This window comes from Phycodurus eques, chromosome 3 (assembly GCF_024500275.1).
Source record: "Phycodurus eques isolate BA_2022a chromosome 3, UOR_Pequ_1.1, whole genome shotgun sequence".
In the NCBI taxonomy this organism is placed as follows: Eukaryota; Metazoa; Chordata; class Actinopteri; order Syngnathiformes; family Syngnathidae; genus Phycodurus; species Phycodurus eques.
In genome coordinates, this window is record NC_084527.1 from 5,635,390 (window position 1) to 5,659,495 (window position 24,106).

General features: G+C 41.1%; 2 protein-coding genes across 2 annotated transcripts; both read left to right on the forward strand.

Moving 5' to 3' along the window:
• The first annotated feature begins 2,100 nt into the window (after positions 1-2,100).
• On the forward strand, positions 2,101-10,163 carry erap2 (endoplasmic reticulum aminopeptidase 2). Its single transcript, XM_061671721.1, has 21 exons — positions 2,101-2,157; positions 3,115-3,456; positions 3,559-3,745; positions 3,830-3,999; positions 4,079-4,217; positions 4,301-4,435; positions 4,509-4,629; positions 4,704-4,858; positions 5,420-5,533; positions 5,608-5,739; positions 6,158-6,289; positions 6,446-6,514; positions 6,591-6,766; positions 6,830-6,909; positions 7,627-7,810; positions 8,228-8,384; positions 8,466-8,650; positions 8,746-8,907; positions 9,053-9,193; positions 9,266-9,347; positions 9,523-10,163. The coding sequence occupies exons 2-21, from the start codon at positions 3,287-3,289 to the stop codon at positions 9,670-9,672; spliced, it is 2,841 nt and encodes a 946-aa protein (XP_061527705.1). The 5' UTR covers positions 2,101-2,157; positions 3,115-3,286; the 3' UTR covers positions 9,673-10,163.
• A 785-nt stretch (positions 10,164-10,948) lies between these two features.
• On the forward strand, positions 10,949-22,890 carry lnpep (leucyl/cystinyl aminopeptidase). Its single transcript, XM_061671724.1, has 22 exons — positions 10,949-11,302; positions 12,604-12,698; positions 13,041-13,243; positions 13,338-13,449; positions 13,909-14,148; positions 14,580-14,770; positions 15,926-16,064; positions 16,487-16,621; positions 16,709-16,829; positions 16,908-17,059; positions 17,135-17,248; positions 17,483-17,614; positions 17,705-17,839; positions 17,954-18,114; positions 18,228-18,316; positions 18,434-18,617; positions 18,688-18,844; positions 19,337-19,521; positions 19,640-19,801; positions 20,283-20,423; positions 20,499-20,580; positions 20,656-22,890. The coding sequence occupies exons 1-22, from the start codon at positions 11,275-11,277 to the stop codon at positions 20,785-20,787; spliced, it is 3,090 nt and encodes a 1,029-aa protein (XP_061527708.1). The 5' UTR covers positions 10,949-11,274; the 3' UTR covers positions 20,788-22,890.
• The last annotated feature ends 1,216 nt before the right edge of the window (positions 22,891-24,106 follow it).

A 24,106-nucleotide genomic window follows, 5' to 3' on the forward strand; every position in this document is an offset into this window, starting at 1 on the left:
TGCTTGTGGCACATCCCAGTCACCTGAAAGTAAAACACATTGTTAAGGCTTCAAGAAACAATTTAATTTTGTTCATGATTGATATGACTCTCCACACAAAACCTGATGATCAGTATTAATGTGGTAATACTACTATCAGAACTTGACGTTCTGGCCCGAACTAACGTAACACATATTTCAGTTATTCAACTTCAAAGTATACACATTTTCCAGGGTTGAAAAGGTACCAATATTTTCCTCAAAATGTTGAGTGTCATGGGTACAAGCAGTACGTTTGAGGGTACCACCACAAGACATTGTACCCCTGAAGTTAAAATGACTTTGTTTGATTGATGATTTGTGAGTGAAGCACATATAATCTCTTACCACTTTAGAACAACGTATGTTGTCACCACAGAGTTAAAAACAAGAATCTTCAAGAGGAGCAGCCTCATGCCGATGACGATGACTGCGTTTGTCCATTTTGCAACATCTGGAGGTGAAACCACACCAAGTGTTGAAAAGAACCCCGTCTTTTTTTGAATAGTAATAATAACAACATATTCGCTTGGCACCTCTCATGACTGTACCGATTAAAAAGAAAATGTGCAACACAATGTAAGATAAAACAAACAATATATTCTAAGAAAAGATACAAAATATAAATCATATTAAAACAAACAATACATCAATGACATTTGTTAATATATTATGTCCGATTGGTGAGATTTGAAAGTAAGGGAGTGGGGGCACAACGACCACATGTAATTAACATGTACCTTTGCTTTGATCATTTCCATTGCAGATGTTGTCTTGGGCATCTGGAGGGATTCAAAAGGGATTTTTGTCACGAGAAATATTCAGGACGGTGGAAATGAGTGACTATAAACTGTGCCACCTGTGAAGGTGCCGCCGCGGCGTCTCTTGCCCACTCTGGGATGTCGACTCACAGAGCAGCTGTACGACGCCCACTCATTGGTGGCCACCGTGATTCCCGCCACGACGCTGCCTCCGAGATGCCCGCTGTTCGCAGCTAAGCGGACCGGCCCACTTGACTTGCGGCCTTCTGACGGCGACCTCCAGCTGACCTCCAGACGCCCTCTCCTGAAGTTCCTCACCAAGCAAAACAACAGCGTCCAGCCTCGTCTCTCCCCGGACAGGTGAACGGGGGCTGCCAATGATGCCAGCATGTCACATTGAACTCCTCCAAATAAAGAAAGAGGGGAAGGTGTCAGGGGATTTGAATTGCCCAAAAATCACAGATAAAACAATAACAACATATACTGTAATATCATAGTTTCGGATGTTGACAATTTCATTATTTTTGAGGACACCAGTTTTGAAAGCAGGTGACAAAACTATTAAATATGGTGTAAAAATGTACCGCAATTGAAAATTAAATGGAACAAATACTCACTTTATTCTTTCTCAGGTGAATAAACATTTGGGGGATATGCTACAGCTCATATCAAAACCTCCTTCCTCCTCCAACCATCTTAAATGTTTAGTACAATCTAAATCTAAATATATACTTAGAAAAACAATTTTAAAAGAAAAAAGTGTTTGAAACCACAAAATGTTCTTAAAATTAGATCATTCTGATATTGTAACCCCAGTCAGAACGTTTTGGTCAGAAGTTTGGAATGCAAGTTTTGTGATAAAGTGAAATCATTTTTTGAAATATTCTTGAAAAAAATAATAATTTGGTGAGCTTCCATGCATATCATTCTGTTGTTTTTTTTTTTTAAACAATATACAAACGTAGAACTTCTCACCTTTCCATAAGCAGATGAGGATCAGGTAAAATAATGCTCTGTCTGGTTCTGCAAAGCCTGCATACGCTTTCATTGTTCACTTGTCTCTCTGTACAGTTGTGTAGGCCTGGCAGTTTATATTGTGCGTGTGTGCACGACTTGCGGGTGTGCACGTGAGCGTTGGGTGCATGCCATTTTTTTTTTTTTGTTCAAGAACACTGCATTAAGGGGAATTGAACACCTGATGTGACTTTCCTACCAAGTCTCATCAATTGCTGCACGCACACCCACACGTTTCCTGCACTCTTGTGCCACCAAGCGGCAGGTGGAGTCACTACAGTGGGAGGGTTGGTGGTGGGAAAAGAGAAAGTGAAAGTCTCCAGTGGTGTCACAAGGTTGGAGTGATGAAGCTAAAATGATCAAGGTAAAGCTTTCTCGATATTTGCACCACATGTTAGAAATCCATGCAGGTATTTAAAGACGAATCTTGACCAGCACTGTCATGTAAGCTTTTTTGAAGTGCCTCTGTGCTCCTGCAGCTGTTGTCACCTCACACTTTTAGCTGTGGCCTGATTTCCTTCTGTCCACACTGGCGAGCATGTGGCTTGTCTTTGTGTATGCCACAGTCTCGCCTACATTACGTATTATTCCAAATCTTGTTGCTTTATTGTTTTCTTTGTTGTTTTCTTCTCGATCCCAATTTCCTTGTTCTCCTGATCCCTGCAGGCCTCTGTCCTTGTGTGTCATAATCCGCCTGCCCTTGTGTTCTACCTGCAATGGCTGGTGGGTCATAAACCCGAGTATATTTAGACCCACTTTCCATTCAGGCTTCATCAGATCATGGTGCTCTTTGCTCTCTGTCGGAAGTAACATTATTATTGTAGTTGTTGTTTTGCATCCTGGGAGTTTCTGTTACCATTTACAACACCGAGATTGACAATATCTTCTCCAGAGTGACAAACATTATGGGGGGGGGGAAATCCTATTTTGACAGATGATTAGAAATTTTATACCTTAACTCAGGAGCTGTACCTTTGTGATGTGTAACTTACATTTTCGTCATGCATGCCACAGGATATTTATTAGCATTGTTTTGATCCTGGGACGCACCATAGCCTGGAGAGCATTTTTCTTTTTACGTAATGTCAAAGATAAGCTTGACCAAAGGGAAGCTTTTGGGATGACAGTTAACCAAAGTGAGTCTACAAGCATACGGTGAATTGCATTCGGTAATAACGTACAGGGGGCAGTGGAAAAAAAAATCAAACTTAAGCTAAAGTGGAGACAGTGTCTTCTTGCTTCAGGTGCAGGTACCAGTTCATCAAGGTGGTTAAATATGAATGGACAAGAAGACTAAACAATCTTCTTGATTCTTTGTTAGGTTTAAGATGCAAAGAGAAGGAAGAACGTGGCAACGCCTGTAGAGTTTGGCAGGGGACGCGTCTCCTTTACAGGCTTTCAAAAAGACGGATTTGACAGGTTGCTTTCATCAGCAGTTGTTAGCCTGCTGCACAGCTTTGACTTTTTCTTCAGACGAGGACATTTCATCCAAAATGGTCTTGGTGAGGCTGTTCGTGCTGTCTATTATCCATTCATATGTGGTTGGAGTGCAGCCCGCCCAAATTTCACAGCAGGCATCAAGCGCTTCTCAGCCTCCCGGAGAACAAACTCCTTTAGAGACGGGCAATCTGTCCTTCCCTTGGAGTCGCCTTCGCCTGCCAAGGTAATCTCCCTGCTGTCCTTACCCCCAAAAAAGTCAAGTAATTACAAAGAAAGCTGTTTGAATTTATTACAAGATGCGAGCAAGCTGTCGTTTTCTTCTTAGGTATGTGATTCCTCTTCACTACCGCATCGTGGTGCACCCCAACCTCACTAGTCTGCGTTTAACCGGCTCCGTCACGATCCAAATTGACGTCCAGAACAACACAAATTGGGTTGTGTTACACAGCAAGGGCCTGCAGATCTCCAAGGCAACCATATTGGACAAGAACCTCGCTCATCTGTCTGACCAGGTAGTTTTAATGACTAGTAAAACAAAGCTGTCAAATTAGCGCATTGATACTGATCTAACTGACTGCCTTCCCCTCATGTTCTAGGTTCTACCTTGTCTCCATAACCCTGCCCATGAGCAGATCGGCATCTTTTCTCCCAGGGTGCTCAGCAGTGGACAGAAGTACTTCCTGTATATTGAGTTTGGGGTGGAGATGGCAGAGGGCTTCGAAGGTTTCTATAAAAGCACTTACGCAACCAGTTCAGGAGAGATCAGGTAGAGAGTGTATTTTGGTACGTACTGCAGTTCATATTGGTGTAATGTGTATGATAATATGCTTCCTGGCTGTTTTTAGAACCTTAGCTTCCACTCACTTTGAGCCTACGAGTGCACGGATGGCATTCCCTTGTTTTGACGAGCCAAGCTTTAAAGCCAACTTCTCAGTGCGGGTCAGACGGAGCTCTGAGTACATTTCGTTGTCCAACATGCCGATAGTAAGTGTTTCATTTCCCAATGTGGTCTTTTGTATGTGTGAAAATGGCCACGAAAAAACAAAACCGGTGTCCGTTTGTTTCAGGTCAAGTCAGTTGAAGTGGATGATGGCTTGCTGGAGGATCAGTATGCTGCAAGTGTAAAGATGAGCACGTACCTTGTTGCTTTTGTCGTTTGTGATTTCAAATCGGTCACTGCAACGACATCATCTGGGGTGCAGGTATGGCCCATTTTGTGTCTTTTCCTCGTTTGTTGTAAATATCATAATCACTTCTCCCCTCATACGGTGATAGGTGTCCGTCTACGCTGATCCTCAGAAATGGTCTCAGACCCACTATGCCCTTGAAGTTGCTGTCAAAATGCTGAACTTCTATGAGGAATATTTCAACATTAATTATCCCCTACCCAAATATGGTAAAGCTTTTTTTTTCTTCTGTTGCTTACCATAAAACAACAGATTGTTTTATATTTTCTCCATCCTCTTCCAGATTTGATCGCCATCCCAGACTTTGAGATGGGTGCAATGGAAAACTGGGGCCTGACCACTTACAGAGAGAGCAACCTGCTCTTCGACCATCACTTATCATCCGTATCTGATAAACTGAGGGTTACCATGGTGATTGGGCATGAACTTGCCCATCAGGTATGAGTGTGTATAGTCTCCTTTCAACCAAGCGGTATGGTTTGGAAACAAAGCCATTGCCGTTCATTTAAATTAAGTACATTGGCCAGCACGACTGGACGATTCCGAAGGCTCTGGGCAGATTACCTTGGCATGGCATCACACAGAGGCTGAAATCTGATTGGACAAAAAGATCTAGCATCCACATACACTACTAAAAGCGGTGCAGACAAGAAAACTTATACAAAATGAATAGAATAGACTGTTGGGAATACTTTTTTTTTTTTACAATATAATGAAACAAATATTAGAAATTGGGCTGTAAATATAGGTCAGTGCTTCTGATGGTGTTCAGGCCAGCAGGAAAGGACTTCCTGGCTCTGACATCTCACCACTACTGTCAGCGTAGTGCATCGAACTTCATTCCACTGATATCTTCTCATGCCATCCTGGCTACACATCCTGCCCTTTACCTGAACTTTACTTAACCGAACAACATCACTTAGTTGATGGGGATTCATTCCTATATGTATATTCTCTTGTTCTCATGAGGGATTTTTTTTTCTTTTTTCTTTCTCGCAGTGGTTTGGTAACTTGGTAACGATGACGTGGTGGAATGATACCTGGCTGAATGAAGGCTTTGCCAGATACATGGAGTACATTTCAGTTGAGGCGACCTACCCTGAGCTCAAAGTGGTACGTGCTTAAAATAATCTTACAGTTAGGTGAAGGCAGAATCATGTAACATCACAATGTCACCATTCTTGCAGGAAGAATATCTGTTGCACACATGTTTTGCAGCAGTAGGTCACGATTCTTTGAATTCTTCTCGGCCAATATCCAGCCCAGCGGAGAACCCCACTCACATCCGTGAGATGTTTGACACCGTTTCCTATGACAAAGTATGGGTTCTGTCTTTCTGTCACGAGTGTTATGCTTTTCATAACGTTTGGCTGCATATTGGGTGACTGGCTATGTTTAAAAAAATACATTAAAAATGTCTACCTCATGCATCAACATTTTACTCTGCCATTGTAAAACATTTTATTGCACAAGAAGCAATGTTTTAACTTTTGTATGAGTGTAAAAATAACTGTTGCCCAATGTTAATGATACGAATTTTATTTTATTGACAACATCACTTAGCATTGATACGTCAACTGTGCTTATAGCTGCAGCAAAACATCACAAACAGCTTGAGTAAAAACGATCCATCCATTTTTGATACTGCAGACTGCAGACTGCGGCTTTCGGCTTGTCCCATCAAACTTGCGAAACTCATAAAACAGACTGTATTTGTTTTGCTCTTTCTACCTCTAGGGAGCATGCATCCTGCACATGCTGCGCCACTTCCTGTCAGAAGACCTGTTCCAGAGTGGAATCGTTCGATACCTTCGCAAACATAGCTACCAAAATGTACAAAACCAAGATCTGTGGGACAGTTTGGCCAATGTATGAACACAAATGAAATAAGAATCACTTTGCAAAACCTGTTTGAGAATACACTCCATAAATGTATTCAAATTTAAGTGTAGATTAGATTGATGCATAGATAGATAGATATTCATTCATTCATACATTTGATTCATTCAATATGCCATTTTTCAGACTTGTTCAGAGGAGGATTTCATTTCAGGGCAGTATTGTTACACCAGAGAACAGGCCCATAAAAATTCAGTAAGTCAACTCTGACCTCCATCCGGAAAATGTTGAAAATTGAAACTTGGCTGTTTTTTTTTTTTTTTTTATTCAGTACCTCTTGACTGGGGAACACTTGGACTTGACAGCCGTAATGAACACTTGGACTCTGCAGACAGGTGTTCCTCTGGTAATTGTAAAAAGGGCGGGGTCACGTCTGATGCTCAAACAGGTCCGTTTCCTGAGGACAGAACTTCCCTCTGACCCCCTCTGGTCCACATTGCAACGAGGGTGAGGATGCAGTCAAAAGTGGCTCCCTTCAGCATTTAATTAACAATCACCCTTCTTCTCCAGTTACTTATGGCATATCCCTCTCACGTACAAGACGGATACTTCCAGCGCCATCCAGAGACACCTGATGACAACTCATGCAGGTAAACGATAAAAGTTCAGTTCTTGCCTTCAGAATCAGAATCATCTTTATTTGCCAAGTGTGTCCAAAACACACAAGGAATTTGTCTCCGGTAGTTGGAGCCGCTCTAGTACAACAGACAGTCAATTTACAGAACACTTTGGAGACATAAAGACATTGACAAAAACAATTGTGCAAAAAGATGCAGAGTCCTCTAGCACTTCGAGCAGTTCGAATGACTAATATTGCAGTAGTCCGGCGCAATGAGCATTGCGCAAAGGGCGCCAAGACTTCAAGGAGCGGACGCGGTTGAAAGTGACGAGTCGCGCGATCATCTGGGACAATGTTGGTTGTGCAAATGTTACAGATACTCCTCAATCAGTGTGCAAATGGAGCAGATGCTACTCTGGCATGAGTGGCCAGTATATGCAAATAGTGCAGCATGGCGACACAACTACAGTGAGTGCACGAGTAATACACATGTGGCACAGTGGTGCATGAGACATGCACCACTGTGCCACATCTGTTGTACTTTTTTTTGCATTTCTGCTTTTGGTTTGAATAGTATTTGCCTATTTCATAACCCCGCTTTGAGACTCTTTGTAATGTGAATAAACACTAGAGTTTCAAACTATTCTTTGCCGGGAATGTTGATATGCTGACTGTTACACAGTATTTCCAGCATAGTGGCGTGCCTTCGTCCTGTTGTAATTGTTTTAGTTGTCTGCGTGTTTTACAGACAGTGTCCACATAGGAGAGGATGTCAAGTGGGTGAAGTTCAATGTGGACATGACCGGCTACTATGTGGTTCATTATGAGGACGGCGGATGGGAGGAGATAACAAAGCTGCTGAGAGAAAACCACACTGCCCTGAGCTACAAAGACAGGACCCATTTAATACACAATGCATTTCAACTGGTCACGTAAGATGCCTGAATATACTGTACTGTATGCGTGTGTTTACACAACGTGTTTGGAAGTCCGGTTTCGTGAGTTTAAGTCCAGACTACGATTTGTTCAGACGGACACACACGTTTTGGTTGCGTCCCCGCTGTCGGAACGGAACTTTAGATCACAAACTAGTTGAGTCAGTAGTGATTAGTATTGGTTTGTCTTCTAATATAAAGCATTTAATGTTTAATTCCTAAAACGATTATTAGGACTATTCTTGATTTAAAACAATCATACATTCCTTAGTGTTTTCTGCAACATAAAATCAATAAAAAATGTGTTGCGAATAGTAACTTAATCTGTCATGAATTAATTAACTTGGCAGAATCCTCGGCTTTTACCGTAATAATGACTTTTAACCTTTCAAATATTCTTGTGTGTATTTAAAGGGCGGGTTACCTTCCGCTCAACAAAGCGTTCGATTTGATTGGTTATCTGCATCTGGAGACACATACTGTACCTCTGCTCGAAGGATTGGGCTACCTGGAATTCCTTTACCATATGATTGAGAAACGGAGTGATGTGGATCTGGTGGAAAGCTTCAGGGTGAGAAGATAAAGATGTATAAAGACTTACCTGGAATGTGAAGCGTCACTTAAATTGGCCTCTCTGTTTCCTTTGGCACAGAGCTACATCCTACAGTTTTTCCGCGGTGTCATCGACCAGCAGACGTGGAGCGACGAGGGCTCTGTGTCGACTCGGCGACTGAGGTCAGAGGTTCTCTCTTTGGCGTGCCATCTGAATGACACTTCCTCTGTGGATGAGGCACGCTGGCGTTTCAAAGACTGGCTTCAGTCAAACGGAGCGCTCAAGTCAGTCCATCTATCAGCTTCATTTAAACTTTAGAATATCTGTAGATACTTGACGATGCCCGAACAAACATGTCCTCTAATTGTGTCAACTGTAGACTTCCCACTGATGTGGCCGAGACTGTGTATGCAGTTGGTGCCCGGGATGATCGTGGATGGGCCTCACTCTTGCAGCTGTACAAGAACTCGAGCTCAGCAGCACAGAAAGACAAAATTTTGGTTGCTTTGACCAACAGCAGAGACACAAATAAATTATACAGGTACATTCTCTGGTAATAATTGAATAAAATACCTAATGATTGTATATTTTCACATGGCCTATGCTGCCACCATGTGAAAAAAAAAGATTATATTTATTTGCCCACTGCGTGATACAGAATACCTAATTGTGCGTTTGCTTTGTAGACTGTTGGACCTAGGTCTGGAAGGTCAGGTGATACGACCCCAGGACCTGTCCACGCTCATCTTCGGGGTGGCCAACAACCCTCGAGGACACCGCATCGCATGGAATTTTGTCAAGAAAAACTGGGGCACGCTGGTTCAAAAGTCTGTGTCGATAGGAGATAAATTATTGGTTTTATTTTTGGATATATGGTCTTATGGATATATGCTCTTCAGATTTCAGTTGAGCTCACCGACTATTCGATACATCCTCATTGGCACTACAAGTCATTTTTCATATCCAGAGGAATACTCTGAGGTATTGACATCTTTACCGCATGTCATACACAATATTGTACTGTACCTTTTGATTGAACTGGCAAAGTCTGCAGTAGTGCACTGTATTTCCAAATGAATGTTGATGAATCAATGATAGCTGTGCTGAACTTTTTTTTCAATTTTTTTTTTTTTTTTTTTTTTTTTTTACCTTGCAGGTGAAGTCGTTCTTTGAGTCAATCGGAGAACATGCATCTCAGGTCAAAAGTCCTCAACTTGCACTGGACAACTTGCAGAAAAATGTTCGCTGGATGCAGAGAAACTTGGAGACGTTAAAAAACTGTCTGACTGAGAAAAAGAACTTGTGACAAAAGAACGACTCGTGATAGTAGTCATTTTTAAATTACATTTCTTTATATGAGAATGGCAGTTTGTGGTGTGTCTAAAAATGTGTGTGCTTTTCTGAAGGAAACATGAATTTATTATTGTTATTTTTTTTAGTCAACTTTTATTTAACCAGGTTGGTCTCATTGAGATTAAAAACCTATTTTTCAAGGGAGACCCGGCCAAGACAGGCAGCAGCAAAAATACAAAGAAGTTACGGACATACAAGGAAAGACCAAATACAATTTAAACCAACATTTTGGATTTAACGATCTATGAGTCATACCTACGAATCAATTGTTCAAGCAGCTGAGCTAAAACATTCTGTAGAAATGGCTTCCATTTCTTTCATTATAGATTTGGTGAGTGTGTGAGTGGGTTAATGCAACAAACAATGCAATAACCATTGCCAAATTATGTTGCACAAATAACATTCGTCCATTAAAAAAAAAAGACAATAAAACAATTAATTTTACTTTTTTTTTTTGTCTTGTGATAACCGGAACCTAACTTTTTGGTGTGTGTCAATAGGTATAGCACATATCACAGAGAGCACTCACAAAGTGCTTTGCATAGTTCAAATATACAAACACAAATATTATACAGTTCATATATACAGTATTCCCGGCATATTCCTAATTCGCTGCTTGCCAATTCACCTATTTGTGGATTTTATTTTTTGGGGAACCTATCCTCTGATTTTTGCTTAAAAACAGTTTTTGTTCTCAATCCAACTCTATCTAATTGCTTTGGCCTCATTTTGGGGCATCTTGGCGCCAACTAACTGTTGAGGGGAGCAGCTTACTTTAGTTCATAGCCTTGTCTTGTTGAAAAGTAATGCTGCCACCTTGTGGCATCTATGTAGCAGAGAACACCATATTGTGTGTGTACATGCACACGCGCACACTGTATTTTTGTATACCGTGTACCGTTAATACAAAGGGAAGAATAAATCAAGAGAATCAATTCGAACTGGAACACTAGCGTCCAAACAATTTAGTTTTTAGCTGCTTTAAAATTGTGTGCGGATATGTGGCGCTGAAGTGCAACATCTTAAATTGGTAGCAATTAGACACATAAATTTCACCTTAACTGCGAACATCAAAAGTTTCTTATAATTGTCTTTTTTTAATCTTTTTTTTTTTTTGCCAACTACAAAGTGTTGTTTTTCCGGTTCCAGAGTAACGTCATTATTCTAGCCCCACCTCTGAACGGTTGTTAGCCAATAGGATGCAAGAGCTGGTTCAGTTGTCAACAACTGGTCGGCGAGGAAGTCAAGTGTCATCTGCGGTCTTACATTATACCAATATCGTTTGCGGACATATATATACGTATTTTGTGTCTTTCTGCTTGCAGAACGAGACTGCGTTAGCTAAACGAATCTATTGAAGTCAGTCAGCTACAATTATGTGAAGTTGGCTAGTTCCCTGTTAGCAACTACGTAGCTGGTGTTGGTGTTTTGAGGACGGGCTGCAGTGAGGCAGGCACTTTGGTGGCGTGCTCAGCCATTAAAACTACACGTCTGCTCGAAACGTGTCCAAATATCCTGCTACCGGGACGTAAGGTCATCTTTCCAATAACCTGCTATGGATCCTTTTGACTATAACAGTACAGGTAAGGAAGTACGACGGTGACTGCATAAAGACGGTGACGGCATAAAGTCTGTACGTGACAGTATGCTAACAGCAAGCAAGCTCGCTAATGATAACCATTCATTGGGAGTGACTTGAGAGGCATATTTCCCTCCAGTTATGTAATGTGTGACTGTAATTAATGTTTAACTGTTTTTTTTTTTTTAAGATCATCTGACACTATTATCACTTCTGTAATCGGGCCACAAGGTCTGGTTTATTTCAAGTTCTTATCGTCTCCTTTAGGTATTCCACATTACCCAGTACATAGTTCCTCACCTATTAATAGCCATTTATGCAGTCAGTGTGAAACTGACAGACAGATAGACATGTGACAGAAACTCAGCATGTATGAAGTTAACCCCCACTCCCACCCTTGCATTTAGGGTGAATCAATTCTAAACTCTGTTTAATATCACAGTTCGAGACACATTTTTTTCCTCCTTCAAATCTGTTAGATAGTGGCCAGACATCCTCTTTACTCGTCTTACTATGAAGCAATGTATGGGTAATTAGCATGGGGCCATGTTTTACTATATTGACTAATTTTGAATTGGGAAGCTAAACACAACATTTATTGTTTGGGAAATGAGCAGAGAATGAAATTCCCTCCTGGGGAATTTGATGTAGACAAGGCACATCTTGTGACTGCTCACAATGCAGTGCAGGTTGCTGAAAATCATTCTTGTGTAATCTTTGGTAGCATGTGACAAGAGCAGACAAGACATTGTCTTGATTATGTAATTATTTGGAGCTCGTGGAGCCAGTGTGGCGACAAATAACACTTGCAGTTTACTTCACTTGGAGTCATTGCATCAGCGGCATATTAATGGAACATTGAATATAAATACAGTTATAAACATACATGTAAGTTAAAGTAGCAGGAAATACTGTGGTTAAGTAACAGGAAACTGAGATTGTATAGAATACAATAAAATAAAACATTTCCGCAAAACATTGAAGGGGGATGTTGCGTGAGCCGAGGAAGAAATCATACAATTTTGGTGAGGATGTCAATTAAGGTGCAGACACAGGAATTAGTTGTCAGTTAACAAGGAGTTCTTTATGGAAAAGGTTGAAGAGGATTCATTAACATTCACTTCTTGACTGCGGAAAATAAAAGAAGGGCAAATAACAATAGAACAAGAATGGAATCCTGTGGCACTCCAGTGGCAGTTAATGCGAGCGAAGATGTGAAACCGTGTGAAGACACTCATCTTTCACAAGACCTTTCATTTCCTCTTGTGTGTCATGCTTACTTTACCCTGTTTCTTCCGACTGTAGAGCGTGACACCCTGCCAAGGAACATGATTGAGAACAGCATGTTCGAAGAAGAGCCTGACGTTGTGGATCTGGCCAGAGACTCCGCAGCATATCCGGTACGCTCAAGTCATTTCACTATGGCATCAATCACAAATTAAAACACTCCTACGGTTTGACACTCACTGGCCACACAATATTTGCACATCTAATTCAGTCCAATGCGAGATGTTACCTTCACTAATAATCAGAATGCATAGAAAATAAATGTTTATAAATGATACAAAGGTTGTTATGAAAATAACAAACATATAACCAAAATGGAATTCATGTATCTGACAGTCTCAGTTAAAATTGGAAAGCTCAAATGTTTAAATATAGTGCTTACATTCTGTAGCTCATTCTTACTTAATGTTGTGTCCACTGAGTCAGTGTTGCTGGTCTTTACACTGTGAATTCAGACATTTCCGGCCCTAGACCCAGATGAGACTGTGTATGAGCCTCGCAGCTCCCGGCTACTGGTGCGAGGCTTGGGAGAGAATGACGTGGATGACGACGAAGAAGACTGCGGGTCTTCAGCCCGACTTTTGGGCATGTCCTTCATGAACCGCAGTGCCACCCAGAGATCGAACGCTTCTCCTTACGTCAGACAGCCTCTACCCAGGTAACAGGATTTTGCTTCTTATTGTCTTTTTTCAATGACACTGCTGCTGTTTAGATGTACAGTAGGTAAAATGATTGCTTCTCCTGTGTCCCAGATCATGTTCACCACCCTCAGCCCGCACCATGGTTGTTTGTGTGCTATTTTTGGTCATAGTGGCTTCCATGACCATGGTGTTCTACTTTTTGCCTGGGTGCAACTTTACAAAGGTAAGAAAAATACAGTGTTCTTATGCATTTTAGGATTTTAGATTTCCCCAATAGTCCTCTGTGACTATCAGTCACCTGGGCAGCGCGGAGGTCTAGTGCTTAGTGTGTGTACCTCACAGTTCTCAGGATCAGTGTTTGAATCTCTGTTCCAGCCTTGCTGTGTGGAATTTTCATGTTCTCCCCATGTTTGCGTGGGTATTCAGGCTTCCTCTCACATTCCAGGAACATTCATGTTCACTGAAGACAACAGGTGTGAATGGCAGTATGAATGGTTGTTTGACTATAGTCGCCCTGCGATTGGCTGGGGGACCAGCCAGGGTTTAGCCTGCCTCTTACACAAAGCCAGCTGGGAAAGGTTCCAGCTCACTCCCTACTCTAAGCACAGCAAGCACAATTGAAAATGGATGGATGGACTTTTGGTGGCAGCCAGTTTTCTATAAAATTCATCAATTTTTGCAGATGGGATGTCCTAAACAAGAAAACAAGACATCTAATGGCACTGATGGGGAACTCTTCCCCTGGGCACAATACCAGCTCCCTCGCAGCATACGTCCTCTCAGCTATGACCTGACCTTTACCCCTGACTTCAGCACCATGGATTTCAGCGGCCACACTGTCATCAACATGTTTGTACTTCACAGCACCAAGCGCATTGTCCTGCACAGTGCTAATCTCAACATTACCAAAGCTACATTCAAGGTGGGATTTAGGGTTTTAATCTATCTGACCAAATAACTGGCTTTGAAAGCACAGCAACATAGCGTTTGTAATTTCTGTGCAACACCTGTTACTGGTACTTTCCAGTGCTGGTCCCAGCACTGGATAAGTGTGGGTGTGGGAGAGGGCATTTGATGTAAAAACTAATCTGGACAAATCCTGTGATTTGAAGAATGATTACTCAGTGGGATGCGTAAAATTAACAGCATCGGTACTTCACGCAGAATTTGTTCGGATGCAATAATATTACTGGGGGGGGGGGGGCAAATATATAGTTAAAAGCCCCTATTCCTTGCTAAATTCCCATGAGATCATATTGTTATAAGAAGCGGTTTGTTACTGAGGAGAAAAGCATCTTAAAGCATTTTGATGTGTGCTCTGCAAGTAGTTAACTCTAGCTTTCTCTCTTCCAGCTTGGTGATGGGGAGGCCAGTGATATCACCATACTGGAGTACAAGCCAAGGGAGCAAATTGCTGTTAAGTTCTCTGAAGAGCTGAAGGCAGGCCAGCACTGTGTGTTGACCCTAGACTACACTGCCAGTCTGTCACACACCTATGATGGTTTCTACAATAGTTCCTACACAGATCAAGATGGAAACAAAAGGTACCCCGAGCTATGAGTTTTTTCTTCAGTAAAACCTACTAAAATAATAAGTTCTGTAATGTGTCCAGACTCTTTGTAACATCTAATATAAAACAAAATAAATCAATTTAAACTGCTTACCCCTTGATGATTCGTTACAGAGGGAACAGGAAGGTGCTTGTAGAGTGATACTTTTTGGAATTTATTATTTTTTATTGGAATTGGAATTAATTCGTGTACAGTGGTACCTTGTAGTATTAACACAATGTTTTGCGCTGGTAGTTGAACGTCAGCTTTCAAAACTGAAATTTCCATTAAAATGAATTATTTTTGGAATTATTCCGGAGTCCAAACTGTTAACGTCATAAAACCTTTATTAAATCTCCAGGCACTGTTTTAAGTAATGTTTTACATTATTATAACAATACATGTAGTAACAATATTGTAAAAAAGTAAAATCATTCGTTAACCAGTTTAATATTAAAGCTATATGCGTAACTTCTGCTGCCTCCTATGCTTACTCCGGGTTGCCCCCGTTATCGCTCCCTTGTCGGGCACCCCTATCTGCCCTCCTTTCCACCAAACAAGGGACGCCGCCTTGGCCTCGGGCTGGGCGGGGACAGGCTATATTGTGGGCCTAGCGGGATGGTGGAAGGCGTCTCGTCTCGTCTTTCCTCAACTTGTTTACAGCTTTTGTCTTTTGTTGTCTTCTTTTCTTCGATTATTTAGTTACCTTTTCACTCGCTCTCCTTTTTGCTTTTTTTGTCACTCCCCTTTTAAAAACTTTGTTCTGTTCGACTGAAAAACTGTAATTCTCAACAAATATCCAGCATACAATGAAACCACAGTGGCAGCTTAAAAAGTCCACTGTGACACAGTATAACTGTTCTGGCATAAAAGGGATACAGAGCTTCCTTTCTGCTTGACCTAACAGCCGAACAGGGCAACAAAAATAAACAATAAAAAATTCTGCATTACTAAAACAGCCGTCGCTTCACTATGACGAATGCTATGCCTACATCCCCGCCTCCCAAACCCTTCGCGGGTGAATATACACCAACGTGTAAAACTGCTAAAACAAACACGTGGGGTAAATAAAATGGGCGGAGAGAAACTGTCAACAGTTCAAAATGCAGAGTGCATATATGTTCTCTAATGCCCAGCTGTTGTCCCCAGGGTCCTAGCTGCAACCCAGTTCGAGCCACTATATGCTCGAAAGGCCTTCCCTTGCTTTGACGAACCATCATTTAAAGCCACCTTTTTGGTTAAACTCAACAGGAAGCCAGAGTACCTGACACTCTCCAACATGCCTCAGGTACTTTGACATGAGTTTAGATTTATTATAGTTATTCCTGTTTATAATTTCTGCAAATTGTAGTTTGTAATATATATATATCCGAGAGGATATATACAAAAATATTGCACCCACAATAAAACATAATCATGTTAAATTATTATGTCTCTGATAATAGCAATCAAAATGGAGCATTATTATCAGTTTAAAGGCAGATTTCATGTACTAGATCTCATTATATTGAGTAGGAAAAGTGTGGCTAGTGAGTGTATTGTAATTAGCGCTATTTTCTTTTCCTGGTAATCACAAATCGTTTTCCTTCTTGCAATCCTCCTTGCAACTTATTTGAAGCTTTTGGCATGCAGATATTTTAGTTAAAGCACCATTAGTCTGAGGAACAACTAAATGAAAACCAAAACCGCGTCCTCTGATGTGTGCCTCAGGCGCAGACCACGCAGCTTGCCAGTGGCCTCGTGCAAGACGAGTTTGCAAAGACTAGTGTCAACATGAGCACTTACTTGGTGGCATTCGTCGTGGGTAACTTCACCTCCGTCAGCAAAAACGTCTCTGACACTTTGGTAGGTTTGATTTCTTAAGTGCTTTTTCCATTCGGATATTAATTCAGACCGAAAATCTGAATTTGTGTCCGATGATTGCATTTTTAGGTTTCTGTGTACAGTGTACCAGAGAAGAAAGAGCATACGAACTACGCTCTGGATACTGCATCTAAACTACTTGAGTTTTACAATGACTTCTTTGAAATTAGCTATCCTCTTCAGAAACTAGGTGAACATTAACATTAACACCCCCCCACCCTCCCCAATCATTGGAAACCTCACTGAAATGTATTTTCTCATCTGTCAGACTTGGTTGCCGTCCCAGACTTCTTGGCAGGAGCCATGGAGAACTGGGGTCTGATCACCTTCAGAGAAACCGCCCTGCTGGTGGGGGGACACTCCTCGCTTCTGGAAAAACAACAAGTTGCTTCCATCATTGCACATGAGCTGGCTCATCAGGTACCAATTTTTTTGCCTTCATTGCACTGAATGATGAGGGTGCCTGTGCAATAATGTTGCACTGGTGTGTTCCAGTGGTTTGGAAACTTGGTCACAATGAGCTGGTGGAGTGACCTGTGGCTCAACGAAGGCTTTGCCACTTATATGGAGTTCACGTCACTGCAGACGGTGCTGCCACAGCTTGACATGGTAAGTGATTTTGTATTCCACACACATACTGCTCAACAAATTTATCAGACCACCTAAAAAAAAAAGTTCAAGTAAGTTTAAAGAAAGGGCCACAACTGTCCTAAATTAACAGGATTTGTAGTTAGAATTGTCGCGATCCGATCACGTGAATGGATCGGTGCAGCGCCGTATATGAGAACATCGAGGCGCTGCGCTATGTGCTTGGCCATTAAGTTTGTGCGCTTGTGTTTGTAGGGTAACTTGTTCTTAGCGATTCGATTCAGAGCCTTGGATAAAGATGCACTTAACTCCTCCCACGCCGTGTCTACCGAAGTCAATACACCGGAGCAGGTGCACGAGATGTTCGACTCTGTGTCCTATCTGAAGGTGCATTTCTACATATTCTTTTCGTGGTTCCCATCTACTGGATGCATAATTCAGGTAGTCATGAAAATGTGTTGTGCCTTGGTCTCCTAGGGGGCTTCCATTCTTCTGATGTTGAACACATCTTTGCCTGGTGACCAGCAGTTCAGAAAGGGTATCATTCAGTATCTGAAACAGTTCGCCGGGTTAAACACTGACACTGACGACCTTTGGAACAGTCTTACCGAGGTATGTACTTTATTGTTGATAATTTATGGTTCTGATTTATAGATGGGATATAAATATAATACAGAGAAGTCTTAAACCTGAAATAGCATCAATAGGTTTTCTTTTGGTCCTTAGGTAGAGGTCTCAAGTCAGCATCCAAATGTGTCAGAGATGATGAGGTCATGGACATCCCAGAAAGGCTTCCCGTTGGTTACGGTATCCCGTAAGGGGGATGCAGTGAGCTTAAAACAGGAGATCTTCCAGCTCATCTCAGACAACGCCAGCCATTCCTCCAGGTAGCCCACGCCATCTTCCTCCTCCTCATTCTCCTCTTCTTTCTCCCTTGTGATTTGTGGTCATGGAAAGTCACCGGACCTAAAGGTACATTTTATTTTGCACTCTGTCCTAGCTTGTGGAATATTCCGATGACCTATGTGAATGACAGCTGTAGTTTGGGCCCTGAGTGCAAACAGTTGTTCATGCTGAATACCCAGTCAGGTGAAGGACAAAATTATAACTAATAATGATTTATAGTGTAATCAGTTGCCAAAGTTACCCTGCACAGGCAGGGTAAGTGCTAATTCGGTGAGACACCTTTGCATGCTCTCTTCCTAGGGACTCTTAAGGTGTCAGAAACTGTGAAATGGCTGAAGTTGAACTACAGGAACACAGGCTTCTACATCGTTGACTATGGAGATGAAGGCTGGGCTGCTCTGACTGACGCTATGACCAACAACTTCCAAGTTCTCACACAGGAGGACCGTGCCTCACTGATACACAACATCTTTGCACTCTCCAAGTACGTTTGCAAATAAAACACCCTGATGTAGTTGTGTTCGTCACTCTGTATGTCCTTCACATCATCTCAGACTTGGACGCGTGTCCTTCCGCCAAGTCCTCAGCCTCCTAAACTACATGCCAAATGAAACTGAGAGTACTCCTGTGAAAGAGGCCTTGCTGCACCTCACGGACATCTACCAGATGCTGCACAAAAGATACGAGCAGGGCCTTGTCACCCGCATGAAGGTGCGCTCACACACAATCGAAAAAATATGATTTGAATGTTTTACTGTGCTTTAGATGAGGATGTTACATTAAGAAAAAAAGGCCCAAGACACTTAAGTGGTATCAAATTAATGTATCCGAACCGTACTACTCTTTTGGCAACCTTCCATTTATGGAAAAAGAACTGTACCGTGGCGACCTGAACTGGACAACTTGGTGGAATGTAACACTGAATTCGTTGAAACAATGGGGAACCTTGTCCGGACTCTGATTCATTGTAACATTTATTTCCACGAACAGATTTACAAGTACTTAGTTTGTTTTTGGCTTTCTGGACTTCTCTTATTTTAGTTTGTTGGTTACTAATGAAACGTCAGAAAATGGGCTGCAATTACATAGAGAACCTTTTGATAATTGTTAACTGTTCTTCTGTTCGTTAATTGATAACTGTTCTTTACTTGCCTTTTTAAAAGTTTAAAATTAACATCTTAATTCACCTTGAAATATTTGCAGGCATATATTCTGAAATACTTTGGTGCGCTGATGGACAAACAAACCTGGACCAAGGAGGAAGATTTCTCCAAACAGGACTTTCGATCTGCCCTGTTGGAGACGGCCTGTCATCTGGGGCAAGAAAAATGCCAGCAGCAAGCGAAAGCCATGTTCAAGCAGTACGTCGCGTCCAATGGAACCTCCCAGTGAGTAAAACACATTGCTTTTGTTACAATGGTGATAATGACAATCCGAATTAAACAATTTAAACGAAAGTACTGTTGACAGAAGGAGATGTGTGTTTTTTTTTTTTTTTTTTGGCAGGATTCCAGGCGATCTGCAGCGAGCTGTATTCACTGTGGCAGCTCAGTCGGGTGAAGACTGGGAAACTTTGCTCACTATGTATCACTATGCCACTTATGACTCAGAGAAGCTAAAGATGCTAAAGGGATTAGCATCCACCCAGGACACACAGAAGATTGTGTGGTAAGTACCGTATATAACCAGGATCAACGCATTCATCATCACAGACCAGTTAATAGGCTGTTTCTAGTTTGGCGTTTTCAGATTTGCATCTTGAGCTGAAAAACCTTCGGAAACCCTGCTTTAGACAGTTTGAGCCATACTCGTCTGAAACAAAAGTCATCCAATGTTCAAGGGAACAGAAATTGTAATTGTATTTCTCGGAAGTTGAATCTGCAGGTTTTAGATTTATTTATGTAAATTCTTAGATATTTCCCATCGAAACTTGCCCACTTTGAAAGCCCCGGCACACACACAAGCACACATCCACACACGCAAACTGAAAAACTTGAGTTGCCATTTTTTAGTCGAGGGGGTGTGAATTTTGTGGCTTACGCTGTTGGACTTCAATTTCTTTATTTAATTACAGTCGTCGTTCTCATTTTATTGCTTTTTCTGTCTGAAATTGATTTTACGCTCATTAGGCTCATGTTGTTCCCTGCAGGCTTCTGAATACAGGTTTGAATGGTAATATGATCCAGGTACAGAACCTTCCCTTGGTCATCAGAACAATCTGCGAAAGCTTTGCTGGCAACTTGATTGCTTGGGACTTCATTCAAGAGAACTGGAAGCAGCTCATACAAACGTGTGTGGAGCATTTGAAGAAGAAATTAGTTCATACATGAAGACAAAAGAATTTAATCAGTGTTTTTGCTTGTAGGTTCCCTATAGGTTCCTTTTCCTTCCAATCAATCATCAGGTCTGCCACGTCTCAGTTCTCTGAACAGTCACATCTTAATCAGGTATATAATTTTAGCGAAGAGAAAATCTCGGTGGGTGTTATCTTATGCTATGTTTTGTGTGTGTGTGTTGTGCAGGTGCAGTGTTTCTTCGACAGCCAGAGGGAGCACGGTTCTCAGTTGCGAAGCGTCCAGGAAGCGCTGGAAACCATCCGACTGAACCAGCGCTGGATGGAGAGGAATCTTCCCTCTCTTGATAAATGGCTTTAATGCAGGCCAGGCACTCCTTCCATTCTCCGCTCTCCTCCCGACCCCTGATCCCAGTTTAGCTGGTCAACTGGGGTTACGTTGTCAAGACAACCGCAAAGTTTGCACTTTCGTCTCTTAGCTCCGTTTATCCAGGTCTGTGTTGAGCTGGACCGGGTAACCTCCCGTATATGGGCTCCTGTGAGATCTTAGCTAGCTCAGGGCGGCTCTGATTGTATCTGACAGCAACGTCAGACCTAAACACTCCTCACACTTGAAGCTGTCGACCAAACCTCACATCAGACAATCATGCAATCGATCCACTTTGCTTCACAGACCCTTTCAATCAGTGACTGTGCGAGCTGTTTCATCGCTGCTCCTAATAGAGCAAGTACATGTTTGTCAGCATGACGGTGTTTTTTTGTTGTTGTCCATAAGCCTTGGACGGTCTATATGCTTTATTATATAGACTGTGCAGCACATTTAAAGACATGGACTTGTTAAAATTACCAATGTTTCATTTTGGTAAAATGCGTACAGAAACAGTAGCAGCCTGTAATTACACAATTGTTATGCATCCTGCAGCGTTCGCCATATTAGAAAGTGGTTGGTCGACAAAAAAAGAAAGAATGATCCCATTATGTACAGTAGATGGCGCACTGCACCACTGTGCTGGTTTAAAGGCAACCAAGCAGCACACTTCGCATACTACACTACACGGAGACATTTTCTGTGTCAGTCCAAAGCCTATTTTAACTTTGATTTCCCGAAATGTAAAATTCTGGAATTATAATGTGAATATGTTTGGCCCTACAACAGCAGCAACAGTTTTAAATGTGCCAACAAAACTTTAACTCATCTTGACCTTGCTCCACTTGAGTTTAGCTTTTTTTTTTTTTTTTTTTTTTTTTTCTTCTTCTCATATACATAGAATTTATAGAGGATTTTTATTGATAAAACCCGATCAATGCTCTTGTCCAAACACTTTTTACTGTATTTCTTGGATGTATACCACCGCTTGGAGGTCACTTGCGGAGGATTTGTTTGTAAAAGGGCTCACTTGTATAGAAGAATGTTTATATTGGGTATCTGTCCTCATCTGTCTGATATAATGGTTTAAAGTTACTCCAGCTCCAGAGTAAATAGCTGTCAAACTATTTATTATCTTTACTTGACCCCATCCCCACTGCAAGTTTTGCTCCATTGTGTATTTCATTTCACGTTTTCCACATTTTGCTGTTACAGCTGTTGACCCGCACTCACCTTACATAGATTCCGATTAATCATACACATTCAGTATCTTCTTGCCGTCCACAAGACTTTAACAGTTACCCTTTGTGTGTCTGATTGTGTTTGTTTGTGCTCCATTTTGGCCACCAGCAGAAACTCTGAACGCAGTAATGATTTGGTATGAGACAGGAGGTGAGATATTATCGTGAGGCGTAGACTTCCATAAGTGCTGACACGCTCTAGCTATGCTGAAGAGACTCATCAGGTCACACGACGCAGTAATCTTCAAATGATCTAAACACGTGTGTGTGTGTGCAGAACAGAATGTTTTGTAATGTGCTCCCAACAGACAAAACTTCAGTCCAATGATGTGAAATTTAGTGGAATAGTAACTGATTAAACTGAAGCCACACATTGAGAATTTGCAGGTGTTATTGTAGGGGATGTTTTTATTTTTTGGTCATTTATTTTTTTTATGAGCATGTTTCCATTTTATGTGGGTTCATAGCATCATGAGCTGATTCGTTCCCCAAACCAAAAAATAACAAACCCCTCAATTATATGTGCAACCCAATAACTGTTAAACTAACATCCACTCACAGGTCACACATTCACAATTTAATGAAATCTAATACAAAGGCTGTATCAAAAATGCCCTTAGAAAGACTATAATTATCTGTTTTGATTGACACAGACAGAGGTATTTTTTCAACAATACGTTTATTATCGGCATGTTCAACCCAAATGCATGCAACAACTTCCCGAACAGAAATAATAAGGTTTAACTGCTAAACTGTGATGACGCTGAGTAGAGATAATCGTCAGAGTTTCATACCAATCCCCAGAGACTATGCAAGAAGCAGTAAGTAGTATGATTTGTAATTATAGCTTGACTGGCCCTTTTTTTTTTTTTTTTTTTTTTTTTTTTTTAAATTTACAATTCTAGGAATGTTAGGACATCTTTGCCTTGTTCTTCTTGTTCCAATAAGAGTTTGGAATGAGGGAAATAATGTGCCTGTCCTGAACAGGGGATGCATCTTTTTTTCTTTGATAGCATTTGAAATGTTGTTCTTGAAATAGCAGTGCTGTTATGCACTGTTTAAATGTGATTTGTATATACAGAATGCTGCGAATCGGGCATTGACACTAATGAGTTTTTCATTAAGTATTTGCCAGTTCAATAGATAAGCATTACAGTGTCACTTTTAAACTCAACCTAATTTGTCATGGTACATTGTACAGACTTAATTCTAAAATCAGTTCTAGGTCGAACCCGTTTATGAATGAAACCTCTTTGGTATCAATGTATCCACTGTGTTCCACATTTTATATACTACGAATCTGATGAGCATATTAGTGTGACAGAAACAAGCATCCTATTACTGATTAAAATTTAAAAAATAAGTTTACACAAATGAACTTGTTGCTAAAATTACATTTTGACGAACGACTGAAATGCAAACTAATAACCTATTTTTTGCTAAGTGCCTCCATTTTCAGAGGATAAAAAGTAATTTACTCACAAGAGGTTAATTTGTCAAGTTTGGTTAATTCATAGGGCAGTTTTGTGCCTGGAGCTCCGAATATGAAATCAAAAGCAAATTCAGTGTAACTATAGGAGGCCATGACTAGGTTTTAAAAAAAAAAAAACAAAAAAAAAACAACAATCTATAAAAGATACAAAAGACACTTTTGACATGACTAAGACATGGTATATTCTTTAAAAAGATAGCATGCTGGTTACCACTGGTTAACTCAACATAAAATGGCTTGGAAGACCACAGAAAAAGACTTATTTCCAGGGAAAAATACTTTCTTTGGTGGAGTAAATACTTTCACGGCATAAAACAGAAGTCAAAAATACTATCGACTCAAGTTAGGTTGGTAATTGTGAAAATCTACAATTGAGACACTTTTATGATTTTAGAAATATACAGAGGATTCATAACAGGGTCCAAGTTGCTAGCAACATTCAAGAAAAAGAAGCCGATTTATAGACGGAAAACATAAAAAAAAAGTGCTCACTGGTGTTTTTGGGGCATGTGATTGCTGACAACACACATACACACGCACACACAATATATATATATATATATCACACACACACACACAG